The sequence below is a fragment of the Pteronotus mesoamericanus genome, unplaced genomic scaffold (genome assembly GCF_021234165.1).
Source record: "Pteronotus mesoamericanus isolate MK-2021 breed Mesoamerican mustached bat unplaced genomic scaffold, CSHL_Meso_final contig_32, whole genome shotgun sequence".
Lineage (NCBI taxonomy): Eukaryota > Metazoa > Chordata > Mammalia > Chiroptera > Mormoopidae > Pteronotus > Pteronotus mesoamericanus.
Window position 1 is genome coordinate 15,224,212 of NW_026555134.1, and position 21,775 is coordinate 15,245,986.

Genomic DNA, 21,775 nt, shown 5'->3' on the forward strand with positions numbered 1-21,775 from the left:
CAATTTAATACCTGTTCCGGAATTTTCGGTTCCACCTAGTAATATACAAATTTTCAGGAGAAGAAATAAAGAGATAAAATTTTAATTTTACAACCACACATGTGCTTTTATCCTTCTTCACAAAATGACGCATGAATTATTCAGGGTTGGCTCTTTCGTCTTTATGAAAACAGCTGTGGAACTACACGGTAAGTACTGCGGTCCATGTGATGTAAAATTCAGTCAGCTACTCATTGCGAAAACACTGCAATGCTTCTACCAAAAAATAATCTTCAGTCCCCGAAGACTATAAGGCGATCTTATCTTCTGCGAGACTAAGTCAACACTAGTGAAATTAACACTCAGTCACTTCAGAAAGTAAACTATTTGAGAGTCTGCTTCTCATGTAAACTATGCTCCTTCGAGCTCAGAGTGAATTTATCAATAATGTGACCTGAATGAAATAAACAAGTTATAGGCAGCATTCTGTAATGTCTGAAGCTGAATTTACTCAAATGCAGAGACTGAACAAATGCATAGTGTATCAAAGTACTATCACTTCGAAATCTAAATGACAGTGAGCTCTGACACAGTATAGATCAAAACATCAGATCAGATTTACTCTTACTCTTGCAGAGATTACAGTAGAGAAGAAAGGAATAATTTCAGGAAATACTAAAATCCACTGTGTAAGTACAAACTTTAGGGATGATAAATCCTTTTCATTATCTTGATTGTAAGTGATGACTACGTGGATATATAAGTAATAATGAAAATTAATAAGATTGTACATCTAAATAAAGCTATTCAATATCAGTTACTATCTCAATAAAGTGTTAAAAAATTTTTTTTCTAATTTACAGGCGTGTAATTCTGGGATCCTGTAACTGTGTTGCAATAGGTATTGTTTTGAATGAATACATAAACAATTGTGATAGTTAATTAATATAAACCTTTTTCTCCACAACTGAATCAATATTAGAATGTTATTGAAAAATTCCACAATATTTAAAGCAATATAAATATCAATCATCAGAATGTGTATATACGGTTTAAAGATTCATTATATTTATTAAAGATAATTACAATTTGACTACTAGAAAGGACAGACAAAAATCTTTAATTTTATCGTTAAAATCTTATTATATGTAAGAAAATTACCCTAGTCACTGTGACACCATCACAAGAAACCTGCCGGGGTGTTTAACTTGAGTGGCTGGATCTATTTTTTGGTGAGTTCCCATGCGCGTGCAATGAGATCTGTGTTTCAAATACGAAATTGTAATGAGGAAGACAAAAATATAGCGATTTCAGAAAATATGTATCAATATTATTTAAGAACAATAGGAAATTAAAATACATTTTGAGAAAGACTTCTTCTTAGGAGTAGAGCAGATTCTTAATGCAAAAATCATAATGTAGTATTTATACTGTAATAAACTTATCAAGAAAATGAGACAGTTATTACCAGCAACTCTCTATTATCATACAGATGACCGCGACTGTCGTTTGTCAGTGGATTCTTCTGCGAACCAAATTGCAGGGGCCATCGTCTCCTCAACTACAGCCATTGGCCTTTTTTAAGCCTTTAAAAATTAGAAGAAAGCAATTGGCTACAGAATTTGGATAGTATGAATATCACCGCATGCTTGAGGTGATCAGGAGCACTCCTTGAAGGAAGACAGAAAATTGTGACCAGAAGAAATTCTTATTCTTTATGCGTGAGTATCTAACGTTAAACTCTACTGTATCATTTATATAGTACTTGCTTTTATTTTTGTATTCCTTTAGCAATTTTCAAAGTATTTTGTCCTCATAAATGCGTCTCGAATACTGGTGCAATAGACATGATATACGTTGCCAGCGACTCCGCACTTTCCACCGAACATAGCGGACATGTCCTGAAGTTAATATTAATAAATATAGATCTACAAAAGTGACAAATATTTATGATGATATATAATTTGTATTAACTTTGAAATTAGTATTATTTTCTTACTAATAGATATTAAATTATTTTTAGGATTATTTTTACTCTTATCAATGATATTAAGAACGAGGACCCCTCTGCATACTTTAACTTCTTATGTAATATAATATAAAATTTTCTTAATAAATTTTTGCAAATTGCAGCTAAGATAAACCTGTATTTCCTATTTTTATAGAAATATGACTATTTCTAAAACCCAAGTTCAGAGTGAAGTGGTACTAGAAGACAAAAGATCAGAGGAGATGCTGCTACCGTCTGCAGTACACAGTTGTTCTAACAGCGCCAATTAACAGGTCCTTGCAGGTACAAACAATAGGCCCCTTCTCTGGCATTTCAAAACGCATAACAATAGTATCTTCTGTACCAAATAGGCGGATCTTTACTCAAAACTCGGCTGTGTTACTATTCGGTCTCTTTGGCAGAGAGCAAATTCATACCATTTACAAAATGGATTCAAATACTTGGCTGGAAGCAGAGGCAATGATTGCTCACTGCTAGGTACCTTCTTCAGCCTGCATCGAAATAATTTTGCTGATTTGAAAATGTAAAACAAGTTTGTCCCAAATAATCTCAGGAAAACAATGAGGAAACAAGTTCAAATTGCAAATAATTAGGAAGAATAGATTTCCCAATCAGGGAAGACACATGCACACTACTGTGACTTTTTCTAATAACATGCTGGGAGTCAAACAGCATTCTACCTGGGGCCCAGACTTGTAGGTCTTTACCATATTTCCAGACTATCAACAACTTAGTCTAGGGTTCTGGCCACAAATGATTAGATGAATGCGAGTTTGATAATTATAAATTCTGTTCTTGATTGTTGACGGTCTTTGCAGTCTCACATATTTCACAATCACATTTAAATTAAAGGAAAATTAAGGGTGTGCATCTTGTAATGTCCGCCCAGTAACTGAGTTTGAGAATCCATCAGAACTATTTTTGGACAATGGAAAATAATGAAAGATAATGACATTTTAAAAGAACAAGCATTTCAGACATACCGCCCTAAATCGGCCACCGACCATGTCCCTTGCATGGGTCTTTTCGAAGTATTTAATTTCCTAAAGATCTCGGTTTTCTAAAATTATTTGTTGTTGTTTTAGCTTTTCCATTTCTAGAATCCTGAATTATATTATATCGGGGTTAACTGAATTTACAATTTAAGATAGACACTAGCCTTTAATCTGTTATAAATATTTATACAACTAAACTAAAATTCAGAAGTAACTAGTACATGATATATAGTGGCAGCACAAATGTTTAACGAGAATGAAATATCGAATAGAAAATTTCAATATCAAATAAAGAGGAACTTTCTTCTGATTTAGTCTCTACATTCATCATCAAATTTGCAACAAGGAGAAATTTTAAATTAACTCAAGCAGCCCTGTAACTTGATTACCTATGCTAAGCATTTACTTTTCTAATGCTGATAGGATTATTACATAAAGACCTGCCTTCATAGTGTAACCAAGAACCCGAGATTCGATGAAAACAGTAAAATGATACTGGTAAAGTTCTAGTAAAACTATAAAATACAAAAATATAAATTGTGTAATTGTAAACTAGACAGATTACACCATTCCATACGCACATATTTGGCCTGTCTCAGTATTAGTGGTGGGATCATACACTTCAGCGGCACATGCTGAAACATCATGACCCACAACATACAGTAAGTATTTGCTTACGCAACACCTACAAAACAAAGAATTAGTAGAGTAAAAGAAGTAGAAGATTTATAATATTTGGGTTTATTTATTCAAATAACTTGTAATCCAAACTTTGAAATTATTATTCATAAGTAAGTGGATATTTAAAGAAACATATTAAAGCATGCAACCAAAGAAAGGAAATAGTGAACAAATAACAATAAAATTTGTATAAAAGAATTGCGTAGTAAATAGAATAAATATAGTAGGCAGGTGACGGAAGGGAGGCTGTTATCATGCGTTTTGAAAACAACTTTCATGATAAAAGCAAACCAATGTGCGGAGGAAGACTATTCCCAGAACAGAGATTCCTTCACCGTGGAATTCCACTCAGAAACTACTGAGCGCTCCCTTCTGTTTCTAAGGTGCTGGATCCCAGAACCTCTTGTCACCCGCGAAGCGTGGAACATTTTCTCCTTATCTGGCATGGGTCACAACCGCTAGCGTGCGCCGGGAGTAGCAGGGAGGATACCGATGTCTAAACTGCAATAGATACACCTTATGCGTAAGTTCATTACTAAACTCTAATGCGAAGTGTTGTCTTGTGAACTCTCTGGTCTCGCAGTCGAATTTCGTAGCAAAATATTGAAACACAGAATTTGTAAATGATATGAAAAAGACTGATTGACAAGGATTCTCAATAGCTTACTAAAAGGCTAACGAACTAAAAAAGAATGTCAAATATATAAATAATTAAATTGAAACAAGAAGAGGCCCCTTTGTGCATTCAGAAAATTTTACCAAGTGAAATTTAAGGTGCAATTATCTACCTATTATTAATAAATTCAAACATATTCTAAAAGGTTACTGGAGCAGTAGCATTTTCTGAAAGCATGGGAGATGTCGAAATCATTTCCTTGTTTAATTCTTTCGCTCATGCTATTACTAGCTGAGGTTCTTCACCCTGCCCTTTCCGTGAAGTACTACATGGAATTTTTTCGTTTGTTGTAGCGTTATGGACCCTTCTTATGACTAACCGAGTTTGCGAGCTCGATCATAACCCCCTACATATACAACAAACCTAAACGGAGATCTAAAAAGCCGCGTTCTAAGGGGTATTTTCAGATTCAGAGAAAGATATATTTTTATCCATGTACCCTGTAAAAGTGTTGCTGATTTTTATGGACTATAAATCTTACTTCTGAGATTATAGAGTTCAAATCACATTATGAATCCTGCAAGTATATGATGACATTAATTTAACATTTCATCAATAATATATGATGACATTAATTTAACATAAAATAAATAATCTGACAGAATAAAAACATATAGATCAATCTTTGGATAACACTATTTATTAAATTGAAGAAGCACCCTGAAGATTAGATATCAAAAACATCTTAATTAGATTAAAAAACAAATTAAACAAAAGAAATGAGATACTTATTAAATGCTACAGCAAGCCAAAAGCTGTTATGCTAGGTCAGGGTAGCCAGTCACAAAGAACACCACTGCATGATTCAATATGAAAGCGTCAATCTCGAATTTAGACAGAAGGAGGCAGTGGTTACTTGACAGCTCTTGGGAGGCGGATGAGCATCACGAGAATAAGTACTGAAATAAAATGTTCTAAAATGTCTGTCATGGGTATGCTGAACTTGCGCAAGTGGGTAGACTAGCTGCAACATGTAATTTATATCTCTCAATAAACTGTTTAAAAATAGTGCGAAGAATACTACCCACGGGCGGGGGGGCACGGCTATTACAAATTTGCAATAAATAAATAAATGAATAAATAAATAAATAGATGAATAGATAGAATCACAGTGGGGAGAACTGTAACTACAAAGTACCCAGAAAATAGATAGATAGATAGATAGATAGATAGATAAGAATAGATAGATAAGTCCACGCAAAAATATATAACCTTTCTTAGAATTTTATTGGGGGGGACAAATGAAGATAACAAATAAACAATTGTGGCAACCCACCCACCAAATATTGAAGCAGCTCTTTGTATATGCTGTCTGTTCCCCAAACTATTGCATTAACATCAGTTAACAGTTCCATATAGGTACATGCAGAGGGCAGAAGAAGAGGGAGAGAGGAAGAGAGACAATGAGAGTGGAGGAGGCAGAGTGAAGGAGGACGCAGGTGGTTATTGCACAGGCTAATTTAGATAATTAAAATTTACAAAACTACTAGATTCCCACGTTGGTGACCCTTGCTTGCCAGTGTAAGAGGACTGACCCACTCTAACAAACGCGTGTACCTGAAAATGTTCACCTGCAGGAGCAGCACCCTACCTCACGACAGCGCGACACCAACGCTGCTCTCACCAAGTATTCATGGAGTACTGTCAAACCACTCATTAGACGCGATGTGTATCTCCGCAGGCGTTTCAAACCTGTAAATAAAGCATAATGCTCTTCATTCCTCCTCAGAAAAATATAACATATTGTTCCTTTATATATTGATAAATTGTTAAGGAACAACTAAAAATGATATATTAAACTGAACTAAAATTAAAAGAGAAAAATGATAGGTGTGTAAACACCTTGATTAAGTGATAAACAGAATATTCAACAGCTACTTAACACAGCAGTAAAGATGATACTGATAAGAAGGAAATTTATATCATACCCTCATATCCTGAAATTCTTGATGAGACACAAACCTTGTACACAGCAAAACAGATATCTCTAATTATGCCATGATTTATTCTAGAGCTCACGATCTCCCATGTTAATTCTAACAGTATGAAAAAGTGAAAGGAATATAGTAGCCTCCACAGCTCCATTTAATCAAGCAGCTCCTTCTCGATCTCACCTATCTGCCGCTTCAATCCCTTGTCTTGCAGGGTGGGAGTAGCAAGAATCTCACGGTCTTGATTAATGAGAACCGTGTCACACCTACAGCAAAGGCCAGTCAGCCATAATAGACCATCCTACAAAAAAAGAAAGAGAGCAGTTTATGAGAATATGTGACCAAAACTACTCACCCTATACAAATTTACTCAATATAATCTAGGTGTTGTCAGATATAGGGTTATCCTGAGAATCTGACTGAGATAGATCACAAGAAATAACTGTTCTAACTGTAAAGACTATATGTGAGACTAAAACTGTCACTCCTTTCTAAGTTATTAAAAAGCATGGGCTGAGATCCCTATTTTGACTCTTGGCATTTTCAGGAACTATTTGCAGACCCAAATGGCGAGCTGAAACTCATACAATCTGTGCGCATCTCCCATGGCATAGAACTAGTCTTTTCTATATGTTTATAAAAACATTGATTCTTGTCACTCCCAGTTCCCAATTTGCGTTAATTGGGCCCCCAAAAATCAGGAGTCAATAAATTATATCATACCGAATATTTTGTGGGACCCCATGGTAAAAATGGTTTTACATATTTAAGTGGTTAAAATATTTTAAAAAATAAATACAAGAATATACAAAATCCAAATTTCAGCATCCATAAATAAGTTTTGTAAGAACACAGCCCAAACCATTCTCATTTATATAGTGTCTATGCTATTTTTGCACTACAGTGCATTTTTAATACAGCACAGAACCATGCAGCCCACAAAACATGAACAACTTACTCTCCTAATTGACTGCGAAAGAGGCCGACAGGTGATCCCCAGGCAGAGAATCATGTTGCTAGACAAGGTTTGGCCGCCTTCCCACTTTTATGAGCTTTCATCTTGTTGTTCTCATCAGCTCTCACCTTCTGTAAGCCCCAGTCAACTCCACTGAGAAAATGATTATAATAATGGCATCTAACTCTTGATTTTGACAACTATTCACAGTTATGAATAGGAAAGTATCTAGGACTCATTTACTACCTTCAGAATTCTTGAGAATTAATGTTAAGACAATACTAAACATAAAATTTTTTTAAAAAGCATGTGTATGTACACACACACACATACAACTATTTTTGGAGTAGGTACTCTACACCTTGAAACAAAATCATAAGTCCACGGGTCTCTGATGTACAGGGACTCATACTGGTGAAAATTTTACACATGGAGCAAAAACAGCTAACAAATCAAATGAAAAGTTAATATAAATATTCACAGCATATATGACAGACAAAAAGACTACTTTCATAACATATAATCATCTATCAAATAATTCAAACAGATGAGCTGACAATTCAAATCTTATATATAACAAAAAGTACAAAACAAATGAATCACATTTTCACCTACCCAGACTGGTAAAACTCAAAATATTTAATTACAGCGTGTTAGAATTATGAGAGCTTCATATTTTAGGTTGAATGTATAACAGGGTATCCTTTTAGATTTAGCACAATACAGTTCTAGGATTTCTTCACCATATTAACTATTTTTAATGACATATAATTAATTACTAGTAACCCTATTCCTTATAATGTAAAACAATTTTAACGTTCAGAAAAACCAGTAAAAAATATACTATATCCAGAACTCCTAAAAAACTGTTTTATCTTAAAATGAGGTAACTCAGCGTGGCAGTCTCCCAAGATAATGCTGTTCAAGATACACTACCATGAAAGAAATGTTCATCACACCCAGATTTTACCAGAGGCAAGATGTGGATCAAATGATATGAAACTCAGGAAAATCCACAGAAATTAGCAACTGCACCCCTGGCTACGAATTTTTGCTATATAATATCTAGTTTAACAAATGTTTATGAAAATAGGTACCAGACAAAGGAACGGCTATGCTGGCTAAGTTGGGAATCTCCTAAAACTGGGGTCCCAACTAAAAGTCCTTTCTCAACCTGTCAGCAAAAGCAATTGAAATATCCCGGCAAATTAACAGTTATTGCACCTTATACTAATTGAATCAGGAGAATAATGTTAAGATGAAAATAAGAGCAATATCCCATCAATGGCTGTATAATATAAATGTTACAACCCGCAGTTAATCAAAGCTTGTAATGAAAATTCTTCTATTATGGAAATAAAACTACGGAAACTGCAATGACCCTGCGGGAGAATGTACCATCTCCTTGAAAGCTCTTTATACCAGTGCGAATTATATATCAAAAATCAACATTAAACTACAAATAAACCCGTGACGCCACCGCAACTGGAAGGGCAGAAATGAAACGCTGAACAACCAGCGTTGTATTCGAGGGATTAAATGTCTAGCAAAGGCGCGGTAGTATTGAAGTGAATGGGAAAATGGCGAGTAAACAACCGCACAATCACGACATTTAATAAACATCAGCAAGGAGAGCACGAATTAGAATACAATTCTCTGCCTTTTATTTGAATAAAACAGGATTTCAAGAACTAGATAATTCTGATCTTAAAGCAAAAGCGATATTTAAACTTACGAAAAACAGCGAAGCAGCTTACTATTTTAAAGGCAAACGATATCATAGGGCTTGCTAATGATCGGATCACAACTGCTCAAGGTCGAGGTCGCCTCTACAAACTATGTTAGTGGAGTAGGTAATTGAAACAAGATATTAAAGGAAGTGAAGATGGGGCAAGTGAGAAATGAGGAGGAAAATTGACACAGGAAATTCATAAAACGAGATATCCCTGCATATCAAATAAAGGGGACCTCCTCTTGTGCCCCGCAAATAGGACAATTAACAGAGAAATTAGAGATTCATGTGAATGAATAAATGAATGTACAATAATCTCGGGCTGAAATAAATTCTATATATTTCTTCATTAACTCAATCCCAACAACTATTTATAAGTGCATATCATCTATATTTATAGAACAATAATGTAATATACACAAGATATGTTAAGACATGAAATATACCCCTCAAGCTTATGAAATCTCACTAAAAGACCTATAAAGCTAATTGTAAAGACAATAATACAATTATATGTATCAAAAAGCTGTATGATTACTTAGACATTAATTGCACTGATCAGTGAAAGCTTCAGGGGGGGAACCCTGTGCGAGATGATGGAATTTAGTTAGTTAATGTGTTTGTCTTTCATTGAGTGCAAACATGCACACCTTGGTAACACTAAAAATACAGCCTACAAACATTAAAGCTAATGACGCTTGTATGGAATACTGAAAAGAATGACAAAGGACAACGGAGAAAGATGAGGTGATGGAGTAGAAAGAAAACAGATGTTCAAAAGAAACAAAACAAAATCAAAAAAAAGACGGAAGGACCTTCCACATACAAAAAGGGGAGGTTTGCAACCCTTGACGAGCAATGACCTACCTACCACTTAAAGCTACAGAAGATACATGGAAAACATCATTCCTCAATCAGAAGTAAACCCCAAGTTTCCAAAAATGAAGCCTATTTTAGTAATTTATTAACTGGAGAGTAGAATGTTATGGGCTTAAAGAAGACTGAAGACGGACCAGTTACATAACAGATCTCGTCTCTTCTAGTGTTGAATAAACACAGAAAAGAAAGAACAAACAAAAACAAAAAATCTGCAATACCCTCCTACCGATCACCAAAGGAAAATCACAGAAGTAAAATATACAGTACAACGAACGTTGTAGGGATTTACATAAGCTCAGGCGTTTAAACTTTAAACTGCCTGACAGTTAGGACAACAGTTGCTGACAGAGTGCTTGAAATTGCTAAAGATCAACTGGAAATATCAAAATAATTCTTGAGAATATTGTTTCTTGAATACTGATTGTTCCTCAAGCTTTGACTCTTGGATCCATGTAATAGTTCACTTTTGCAACATCAAAAGAGACCAAAAAGGAAAATGCTCCTGAGCACAGAGGGTGGTGTAGTGCTGTCTTACATTCCAAAGAAGAAATGAGGGACAGGGTCAGTCCAGGAATCAGAGACAACAGGGAAAAAAAAAGAATGTTTAATGGCAAGGAAATGGGAGATTTGATAAGACAAAAAACTGCAAAATCCACGCGCTACATCAGAAGAGGTTGGTTACGTTATTTCTAAAAGACACCCAATTTCATTTGAAAACGCTAAACTAATTACACTAATGTAAAAGAATTAGAAAAACCAGGAAGAACTTATGTATGGAAAAGTTAAATGTGACATACTTAAGAAAGGCAAGCGGGGTAGGAGTTAAATTCAAGTGACTATCCAATGTAGGTCAATTAAACTTTATTTGTTTTCTTCACATAATAGATATTAGTTTAAAAACTGCCCCCCCTAAAAAACAAAAAAAAAAAAAAAAAACAAGTTCCATAATTTTCTAGTTGCAAATATCAATAAATATCCTGAATAAAACATAAAAATATATACAAAGAAATAATATAATAGCATTTATAAATAGATTCCAAAGAGGAAAAACTAACAATAAAGTACAGTAGCAAAACATACAGCTTTTTATTACAACGTCCAAGGTACCTTAAACAATCCCAATACTGTTTACTGAAGATACAAAACTAATGTTTGAGGTATAAAAAGAATCATTCATGCAAATTAGTATGTGTCCACAGAATCAGAGCCTAATATAAAAAGTACTAAGTCACTGTGGTGGTAGAAATGTTATCAAAACGATGCAATACTTTCTTCAGCATTAATGCCACATTTTTCTCTGGTGTGACTTAGTACTATGATATAATGCATCATTATGATGAAATATGTGAGCATAAGAAATCAATCTTTGTTTCATTCCTACCTACATACTTAGAATTCACCTTGAATATAACCACTCTGAAATGACAAACAATGCTTTTGAAACAGCCTCTAACAAAAGCACCTTTTCAAAAAACATGTAGATGAATAAATTTTGACAGGACCATGCACAGGCACAGTCAAAGCAACAATGTATCTCACTCTGCCACTTCTGCTGCTCTCCCTGCCAGAGCACAATAAAAGAGAGAATCGCTATGGATCAGTGTGACCACCACAAAATAAAAGCTGAAGAACTGAGAGATCCAAAAATACAATACAGATGGAAGCACTATTCCAACGCTACAGCCAGAGAAGACAAGAAACAATGTCGACTTAACAGATGATCACAACGTGACAAAAAGAAAATAAAATACTTGAAGAATTCGTTTTCATCCCCAAAGTCTCTGCAGCATAGCTAACGATATATAAACTAAAGAATTCGGAAGAGGAAGTATACAAGTTAAAAGAGATCTTTTACAACGATGAATTGTTTAAAAAGTACTAAAGATAAAATGAACTTTAAAAGGACGTTGAAAAGACTAGCATAAAAAGAAGTGGTCATTTAAATGATCTAAGACTTGAACAATTTTATAAATCTGTTTTTGTATGAGCAAAAACTGACACCAAATAAAATGGACAAATATGAAATAATGAAGACTTATAAAGATGGCTACTTATAAAAGCAGGTAGAAGGGTATTTGGAAAATGTAAACATTATAAAATCAGCAGACCCAGATGGCATGCACACTAAGGTGTTAAGGGAACTAGCTAAGGTACTTACTGAGCCACTTACAATTATTTTTGAAAAATCTTGGAGAACTGAGGAGAGATCAGAAAATTTAAAAAAGGCAAATACCAATTTTTTGAAATAGGGTAGGATGTGAATGCCTTGTAAATACCTTTAAAGTGATAACTGTGAGTAAAATGTAGAATATTTTGAGAAAAGCTTTCAAACTTCTAGGATCCAACAAAATGTTGAGTAACACACAGAGAGATATTTTTAAAAATCATGCCAAATTAGAATCTATTTCACCCTGAATCTCATCAGACATCATATGCCAAATCGCTTATTTTTGGCTTCGATAATAAATATAAGCACATGGACTGAAATTTTCTAAAAAGGGGCTATGTCAGTGAGTGGGTATTTTTAATGTGGTGTCACCAGGGAGAATGTTGAGGTCATTCTAAATTAAATTATTTACTAATGATCTAGAAAAAGCAGTAAATAGCACACTGGCAAAATATGCTGTTAGTTCTAAATCCAGAACTGTTGTTAACACTAGGTAAAGCAGAAAAAAACAATACCATACCAATACAGATTTGAAGCAATTAAAAATGTAGATTCTAAAAATAAAACTTGAAAAAACACTAAATAAGAGCATTAAAGTAAAAGAATTTAAAAGACATAATTTAATGGAAAGGATAGATTCACAACCAAAGATCAGGTAAGAAAGCAATGAATAACAGAGTAATTCTTATTTCTTAATCCATCGCTGCCCCAACCATACACAAGAGCTAAAAATTAATACACAGATAAAAGCATTATATCATGAATCATTCTGATTAGACCACAGACAAAATGGTGCTTAGAGTGTTGGTCTTCTAGTACCGTAAACGTGCAAAGAGAAAAGGAACTGCAAACAGAGAGACAGAAATGAGGGGTTTTTCCATAAGGAAAATTAAAAGAGTAAAACACAAATGGCTTCAACTAAAAATATAAAGGTAGAATATGGAAACTTCCACACAGGAAAATATGAACACTGGAGATCTGGAAAGTCATACAGGAAATCTACACTGAAAATGGCTCCATAAGATGTGTGGATGAACCATCAAATAGCATATAACAGGGAATAAACCAAAAAATAAACTAAACAAGCTATTTTACCCTCCTTAGCTCTAATATGCAATTCTGTGAAACTACTTGGTTTTCAGTCATTACCCAACCCACATGGTTTACAGAGAAATCTTTCTACCTAACGTGATCTTCCCTTCTACTATAACTCGAACTAATAAAACTCAAAAGGGACAAAAACCAGCTGCCTTTATTCCAGAAGAGTGACATCATGCAGCTTATAAAAATTAAATGAACCAAACAATCCCCACCTTCCAAAGACAAAAATAATAGAGAGGTTGAATTATATACACAGAAAGGAATTCCTAGATACATTGTCTGTTGCAGGGAAATTAAAAACAATAAAGCATGGAAATTCAGATGAGTAAAAAATATTAGCAGCCTCACTAAGAGCCTTTCAAATGAGGTAATAACAAGTATGAATTATAGCTCCTACTTTGGGAAGATTCATGGGTGTCCTCAGTCGGGTCCGCACCTCTTCATTAATACACGCTGTTCTGTGGGCAGCAAATGATACTTCATGGCTTCAATGAGGTAATCTTTGCAAGCACTGCTGTTCTTGACCAATGCTTCCTCTTCTACCCTCTGTAAGAAGAAATCACACAACCCCAAGAGGGGACAGCTATTTCGTGATAATACTGACCAAAAAAAAAGTAAAGAGAAGAAAAAAAGCAGTACCTATCCTCTCTAATTCAGTCTAAAAGTTATAGTTAGAATGTCACTGAGAAAAATGAATGAAGCCAAAAAAATGCTACAATAACTGGTCCGCGAAAAAAATATGTATAAGTAATAATGAACTGCAATGAAAATTATATACTTCAATATCAGCTACAAAATAATCTTTAGATAATACGATATCCACCTATTTCTAACCTTTAAACATCAAGCCAAACAGTACAAAAAACAAGAAAAAAATTTAGGTGAATCCTTCAGGTGGGGGAGGTAAAACTGATAAGTTAAAGACAACCTTTTTCAAACTCAGGGATGGCAAATAAAATATCCAGAAAAGGGATTCAAAATACTTTATAACAATGTCCTTACACCATAAATAAGTCTTGTCCTTGCTATCTCTGACCTCAAAGGCAGAACAGGATTTTTTTCTGTTTATTTTCTTAACAGCAGAGTGCCAATGATTACACAGATCATAAAAAATAATGAGGCTTTGAGAAATCCTACAATGCTCAGATCTAATCTCTTAATAAAGAAATGTTTCTTCAAATGGTTTTAATTATAAAAATGTTGAAATGTTCCTAGTAGGATGTTAATAATAAAAAAGTAAACTTAAAATCTGTTTAGAGACTAATAATAAAAAAATAAACTTAAAATCTGTTTAGAGACTACTAAAGATCCATTTATACCTATCTATTTTAAACAATCTGGTTTTCCTCAGCTTAGAAATAAAGATAGCAATTAAAATATGTGCCACTCCGAGATTCAGTAGAATTAAACAGTATTTGAAGAGAAGACCGAAATTCTGCATCTGCAGGCCCATCAAAAGAGGCTCCTGAAAGGAAAATGCAGAGCAGGGCGGCAGAGCCACGGGTGCATTCGTGTACTTGCGCCTAAGTGACCACAATACCACCTTGATCAGCTCTAGGGGAGACAAAATTCCAAGAACGGGGATGGCCTGAGAGTGAGCAGCTGCTAAGGCCCTGCACCCCATGGATCTGTATCCTGTAACTCTTACCATTTTGTAACAAAGATCTACATGTGGTCAGCCCAGTGCCACAATGCTCCATGTATTCACATGTTTTGCATATGCTTTTACCTGAACTAAATATTCCCGGGGGAGCAAAGGTAACCGTACGTGTTCCATCAGCCGAGCCACAAATTCTTGCCTTACATCCTTGTCATGGTTCACCCAAGCAATTACTGCTTCAAATACCTTACAGAAAACATGGAGAAAAGGGAAGTAATGAGTTAGGTACCAAAGCAACGGAATAAAATATAATGAGACTACACTGCATAACACAACTTTTGTTAAGACATCAAAGTTTAATTCATGGCTCAATTTTTTTCAAAATCCTGATTTTTGATATACTTAAAAAGCCATTCAATTTATTTCTTCTTTTCACTTGGTATTTAGTAAATACTTTATCTTTTGTAGATTTCTTGAGACATAATTGACATAATATTGTGTAAGTTTAAAGCATACAATCTTAAGATACTGATATATTTATATATTGCAAAATGATTACCAATATACACCTCCATCAGGTCACAGAATTACCATTTTTTTTTGTGGTGAGAACATTTAAGATCTACTCTCAGCAACTTCCAAGTATATAATACAATATTATTAACTATAATCACCATGCTGTACATGAGGTTCCCAGAATTTATTAATCTTTTATAACTGGAAGTTGGTACACTTGGACCAACATCTCCCCATTTACCCTAAAACCCAAATCCCTTGTAACCTTCACTCTCCTGTTTCTATGAGTTATTCGGATTTCACATACAAGTGATATCATACAGTATTTGTCTCTGTCTGACTTATTTCACTTAGCATAATGCTCTCAAGGTCCATGCCATTGCAAAAAGTGGTATTTCCGGCCTACTGAATGCAGAGTGACAGCCACAGATGGTAGATCTCTGGATAAAGGGGGCACAGAGCGGTCTGGAGACACTGGAGGAGAGACTGGCAACAGAGGCTTTGGGGAGAGAAGGGAGAGAGTAGTCCGTGGGATCCCAGAGCTGACTCCTCCCACACAGGGCAGCAGCATGAGAGGACCCAATAACCCCGCCCCCAGGAGCAACTCGGCCTCGCACTGAGCTGTCTAAGGCGGCCTGCTGGCTGCAGAGTGACTAGATTAACAGCTGAAGGAGACAGCCACAAACAGTAGATTCTTGGAAGTCTCGATCAGACTGCCTAAAATCAGACAGGGATGAAACTGGACATCCTCAGAGGCAGATCCAGAAAGTAAAAACAACGGTCTCCTACCATAGAAATTCACACCACAAAGTCAGGAAATCAAGACAGATCAACTTAAGAACCAGAAGCAAAAAAGAAGAGTCTCACAAATAATGGGAAGACAAAGAAATGTGCCCCACTCAAAGGGAAAGGAGGAATCCCCACAAAGAAAACTAAATGAAATAGAGGCAAGTATCAGAAACTGAGTTCCAAATAACGGTTCCAAGGAAGCTCAATGAGCTCAGTAAGCTCAGAAAGAATGACCAAAAACTACAGGGAAACTATGAGGAAGTTACTGCAAACTATACCAGCATGAAAAAGGACATAGAAACTATCAATAAGAGACAAGAGGAAATGGAGAATACAAATTCTGAATTGAAGAACACAATCGAAGGAATCAAAAGCAGGATAGATGAAGCCGAGGATGGAATCAGCGAGCTGGAAGACAAGGTAGAAAAAAGCTCCCAGAAAGAGCAAGAAAATGAAAAAAGACTCAAAAAGAATGGAGAGGCATTGAGGGAAATGCAGGACAGCCTGAAACGTAGTAATATCCACATAATAGGGATACCGGAAGGAGAAGAGGATGGAGAAGGCATAGAGAACCTGTTTGAAAAAGTCATGATGGAAAACTTCCCCAAATGGAGGAGAGAAAAAGTCACATAAGTCCAGGAAGCACACAGGGTCCCACTCAAGAAGAACCCAAATAGGCCCACTCCAACACACATCATCATTAAAGTGACAAATATCAAATGACAAACAGAGAATCCTAAAAGAAGTAAAGGAGAAATAGGTAGTAACATATAAGGGAGCCCCGGTATGGCTAGCAGCTGACTTCTCAACAGAAACACTGCAAGCCAGAGCGAGTGGCAAGAAATATTCCAAGGAATGAAAAGCAAAGGCCTGCAACCAAGACTGTTCTACCCAGCAAGGCTCACAATTCAAATGGAAGGCAAAATAAGGAGTTTCCCAGACAAAAGAAGACTAAAAGAATACACCTCCACCAAATGAGCACTGCAAAATATGCTAAAGAACTGTTTTAAGATGAGGAAAAAGAGTCTATGAATACTCAGTTCCTTTCACAGTTGCCAATACTTGATATTACCAATATTTTTTAATATGTATTACTGTGATTGTGACAATGATGTGTTATTTTAATTGTTCCTTTACTATTTGTTGAAACTAAACCTGTTTTTTTGTATTTCTTGCTTATTTCTATTATTTTTATAAAGCTTTAAATGACTTTTTGGTATTTGTATCCATTTTTTGATTCAATATTTGTAGAATTTTTTCCCTAAAACAAAATATAAAACAAATCATTAACCCTTTTTTAGATGTGCTGCAAATACTTTCCTATTCTAATACTTGTCCTTTAACTTTTTTTATATGTATATTACTGGACAGCCTTAAGTGCTTAATATAGTAACATAGACAATATTTTACTTTATAGCTGGGTTTGAATATTTTACTTCAGGGTAAGAAAAATATTAGTTTGTATTTTCTCCTAAAATTCCTTAGATTCTACATATTGATTTTTAACTCACCTGAATATTTCTTGTATACTGTGTGAAACAGGGCTCTTTATTTCTTTTATTTCAGGTAATAGTGGTCCATGCACCTTATTTGTTGAATAAGCCTTATTTTACCCATTGATTTGAAATATCAACTTAATCATATGTTACATTGTTAGACAGATTAAAAAAAAGTGGCATTTCCTTTTTTCTCATGGTTAAACAATATTCTACGGTATATATACACACCAGATCTTCTTCATCTATCTAGTCATCTGTTGATGGACACTAAGTTGTTTCCGTTACCTTGGCTATTGTGGATAATGCTGCAATGAGCGTGGATGGGAATGCAAATACCTCTTCAAAATCCTGTTTTCATTTCCTTTGGGCATATACCCAGAAATGGGATTGCTAGATCATATGGTAGTTCTACTTTTAATTTAATCAGTACTTTTATAGTACTTTTATGTATTTAGTGAGTACCTTTCATTTGGTATTTATTAAGCATTTCACCAAGTCCATTATCAAATCTTGAACTTGAGTGGTAGCTGTGATAATCTGATGATATAGAATCTAATTCACTGTTGATAACCTTTCCAAATTGAATTTGGTTCTATTTGTCTACATTTAAATCTCAAGTCCCTTTGGAATAAAGCAACCAAAATAATAAATCAAAGACATTCTGGGATGAAAATCACATGTCCTTATAATCAACTTATCTTTGGCTTTTTCTCTAGATTTACAAACAAATGTTGGACCATCTACTTCTAAACTGAGATTCTGAAGAATAGATAAAAACTCTCTTTTGTGCCTTGGCTGGTGTGGCTCAAATGGCTGGAGTGTGTACCGTAAACCATAAGACTGCAGGGTTGATTTCTGCAGGGCACATGCCTAGGTTGAGGGTTGGGTCCCTGACTGGGGTGTGTATGAGAGGCAACATATCCATGTTTCTCTCTCATGTCAGTATTTCTCTCCCTCCCTCCCTCTTTCCCTCCCCTTCCCCTCTCTCTAAAATCTGTAAGTATGTCCTCAGGTGAGGATAAGAAAAATAAATAAAAACTCTCTTTTGTCACAATAGAATATATTAAAATGTAGTATTTTGAATTAAAAATAAATTAGGGCATACAACTTACAATATATACCTATGAAAAAGCTAACAAACTAATATGAAGATGGGATCAGACTACATCATTTCCTTGCAGACTGTTGAATATATAACCCAGTAATCTTTAAAAGGTTGCAGAAAATGTTTGATATGTAAATGGGTTATTGGAAGCAAAAAAATAGGTCACTTTGATCCAGGAATAGAGCAAAAAACTAAAAATAATCTACATTGTAATTAACATGCCTCTTTAATTCATTCAGTCAACAAATCCATCTAGTGCCTCTATGTGCCAGGTGCTAGAGAAGAGGGGCCTGTCAATTCTATCTACTGTTTCTCAGCTCTGCCTTCTCTTCTCCACCCAATTCTACCATTCCCCATCAGATCCTACTGCTCATGGATATGACTTCAACGTCCTCCTACCTAACCCCCCACCCCACTTTTAGTCCATTCTGCACACTACCACTGTGATAGTCAGTCTCCAAAGCTGGTCCCCTAATAAAAGACATCTCCTGGTATCCACACCTTACGAGGTAACTGCCCACAGGGAATGTAAGCTAGCCTTGTACAACCAACAGAATGTGGTGGAAGTGGCACTGTGGGACTTCTAACACTGAGTCATGGCCTTTTCGGTTTCACGCTGGTCTCTTGAAATGCTCATTTGAGGGAAGCCAGAGGTCATGTAAGAAGTCTGATTACTTGAGATCACTAAGCTAAGAAAAACCGAAGTTGTCCACAGAGAGAAAGAAGGAGGGGCAAAAGAGAGAGGGAAAGGGAAGGAGAGATACCAACGAACCCCCTAGCCCAAGAGCCAGACAAGTGAGTGAAGGAGCCATCATGGATATTTCAGACACAAGATGGAACGTGCAAAAGGGCTAGAGCCCCAGCAGAACCATTCCAGAAACCTCCAGTCATTCAAACCACCCCAGCTGACTCCCCCAACCCTGCAGAGAAAGGGCAAGCTATCCCTATATGCCCTGCATGAATTCTGCCTACAGAATTGTGAGCATAAGATGGTTGTTTTATGTCACTACATTTTGGGGTAGCTTGTTATGCAGCAATAGAAAACCAGAAGAGTCTTCATGGCACTTTTATAATGCAGGTATGCTGACAGTATTCTCCTGTTGCTTAAAACCTCTTACAGGTTCTTCATTACTAGTATGAAGTCAATTTTCTTTAATATGACCGAGAATACATTTTATTACGTCATCTTCCCATCCCTTCTCCTACCACTCTGCCAAACATACTCTAAACCCTAACCATACTGAAGCAACTACACGCAATTATTCTTTCACACGTCTTCACACCTGCATGTTCTGTTCGCACTCCCGGAATGCCCTTCCCATTCCCACCCATCTTTATTTCCATGGCAAACTCGAACACATTTTTAAAAACTCGGATCAGACATCTGCACGAAGCTGAACTCCCATTCCCAACACCATCACAGGAATGATTAAATCTCCTTCAGTACCCAGCATTCTGTCATCATTTTCCCCACGGGTTGTCCCTCTAACCTATGAGCAAAGAATTCTATTTTGTTAATCTTCTTGTACCTAAGTCTCTATGGCCGTGTCTGGCACACGGTAGGCACTCAATACATGACTATCAAATGTGAATGGGAATGCCTTTTTCTTCTCTGTATTTCTAGAGTGCTAAGATTATACACCTCACAAACAATTTTCAGATATTTTTTATATGGTAAATATTAGAGTTAAATGTGTCTTTCTAGCCTCAGGTGGAATGAATACCCCTGAGGAATAGAATTAAAGTTTACACAACTTTACATACAAAGTATACAAAAGAAAGGCTCCAGTTTTACTTCCTCCAAACATAATGTGTTCATACACTTTCATGCCCTGACACATATGAGCTATAAAACCTACCCAAAGGAAAAAAACCCACTAAGAGAAGCCACTCCCTCCATCTATATGAAAGGCATAGGTGGCTGAAAAAGGCAACCCCAAACATGGAGAGACAGAAGGCTGCAAGCAACGAAGCAGCTACAGTCCTCTGGGAGGGCGGGCAGAGCCCTGGTAGGCCTAGGTGTGAGTAACAGGGGACCAGTCTAAAGGAAGAGCATGATCAAGGATGTTTGGTCTGGAAGCAGCTTAACTGTGCCACCCAGGAAAACTTCTTCCAACTTACATCATGGTGAAATTACTTTGGTTTGAGAAATACTAGATTTAGATCACATTCTTACAGGAATCTAGCTGTGGGAAGAAACCTGGTTCCCAAAAGACACTTCTTTCAGACAGTTTCATATGTGCAAGCTCTTGCTGTAGAGGTCAAGTACAAAATTCTAATGTGTAACAGTTTAGGAAACCTCCTCAAGAGTGAAGAAACACAGTAATTTACACAGACAATCAAGTCAACTGAGTTTCTTCACTTCCAGATCAAATATCACTGGCCAGCATTACACATACAGGATCACAAAATTACAAAACAAAATGGAATTTAAAAAAAGTACTACATCACTGTACACGGGGAAAAGAAATATATACTTACCTTCTCTTCAGAAGATATGGTAAGTTTGTCACTTGAGATTAAGCTGCACACTTGTTCAATGCCGAGATTAAGAAATTCTTCACTAAGTACGACATCTGCAAAATGTTGCTCTGTTTAGAGATTAAAAAGGAACTCTATTAACACCAACATTCCATTATCATAGTTTTGAACTGCTTAAAAAAAAGAAGAGGCTTCTCTTTTTCTTTTTAATAATTTATTTTTTAGGAGAAGGGAAGAAAGATATAAGGGGAGAGAGAGAAGCAATGATTTGAGAGAGAAACGATTGGTTGCCTCTAGCATGTGCCCCAACCTGGGACTGAACTGGCAACCCAGGCATGTGCCCTGACTGGGAATCAAACCAGCGACCTTTCATTTTGCAGGATGATGCCTAACAAACTGAACCACATTGGTCAGGGGAAAAAAGAATATATACATTTTAATATATTCTTAATTTAACCCAATAATGAAAAACAGAGCTGTACTTCCTCCAGGCAAATGATCTCAACATTGGTTCCAAGACCCCTCAATGGGAAATGGATAGTCTGTTCAACAAATAATATTGGGAAAACTGGATATCCACATGAAAAAGAATGGAGAAGGGTTCTTAAGTTGATTTTTATTGGTAACCTATAAGCTCCATGAACTTCAACATCCAAATCTCTTCCCTGATTTGGGAAG

General features: G+C 35.8%; 1 protein-coding gene across 1 annotated transcript in view; it reads right to left on the bottom strand.

The window, feature by feature from the left end:
• The window catches only part of LOC129072519 (kelch-like protein 2), a 79,532-nt gene that overhangs the window by 4,712 nt on the left and 53,045 nt on the right, over window positions 1-21,775 (bottom strand). The window contains 6 exon segments of the mRNA XM_054575986.1: window positions 5,934-6,034; window positions 6,457-6,574; window positions 13,505-13,545; window positions 13,548-13,653; window positions 14,837-14,953; window positions 21,098-21,207. Coding sequence (XP_054431961.1) covers window positions 5,934-6,034; window positions 6,457-6,574; window positions 13,505-13,545; window positions 13,548-13,653; window positions 14,837-14,953; window positions 21,098-21,207 — 593 coding nt within the window.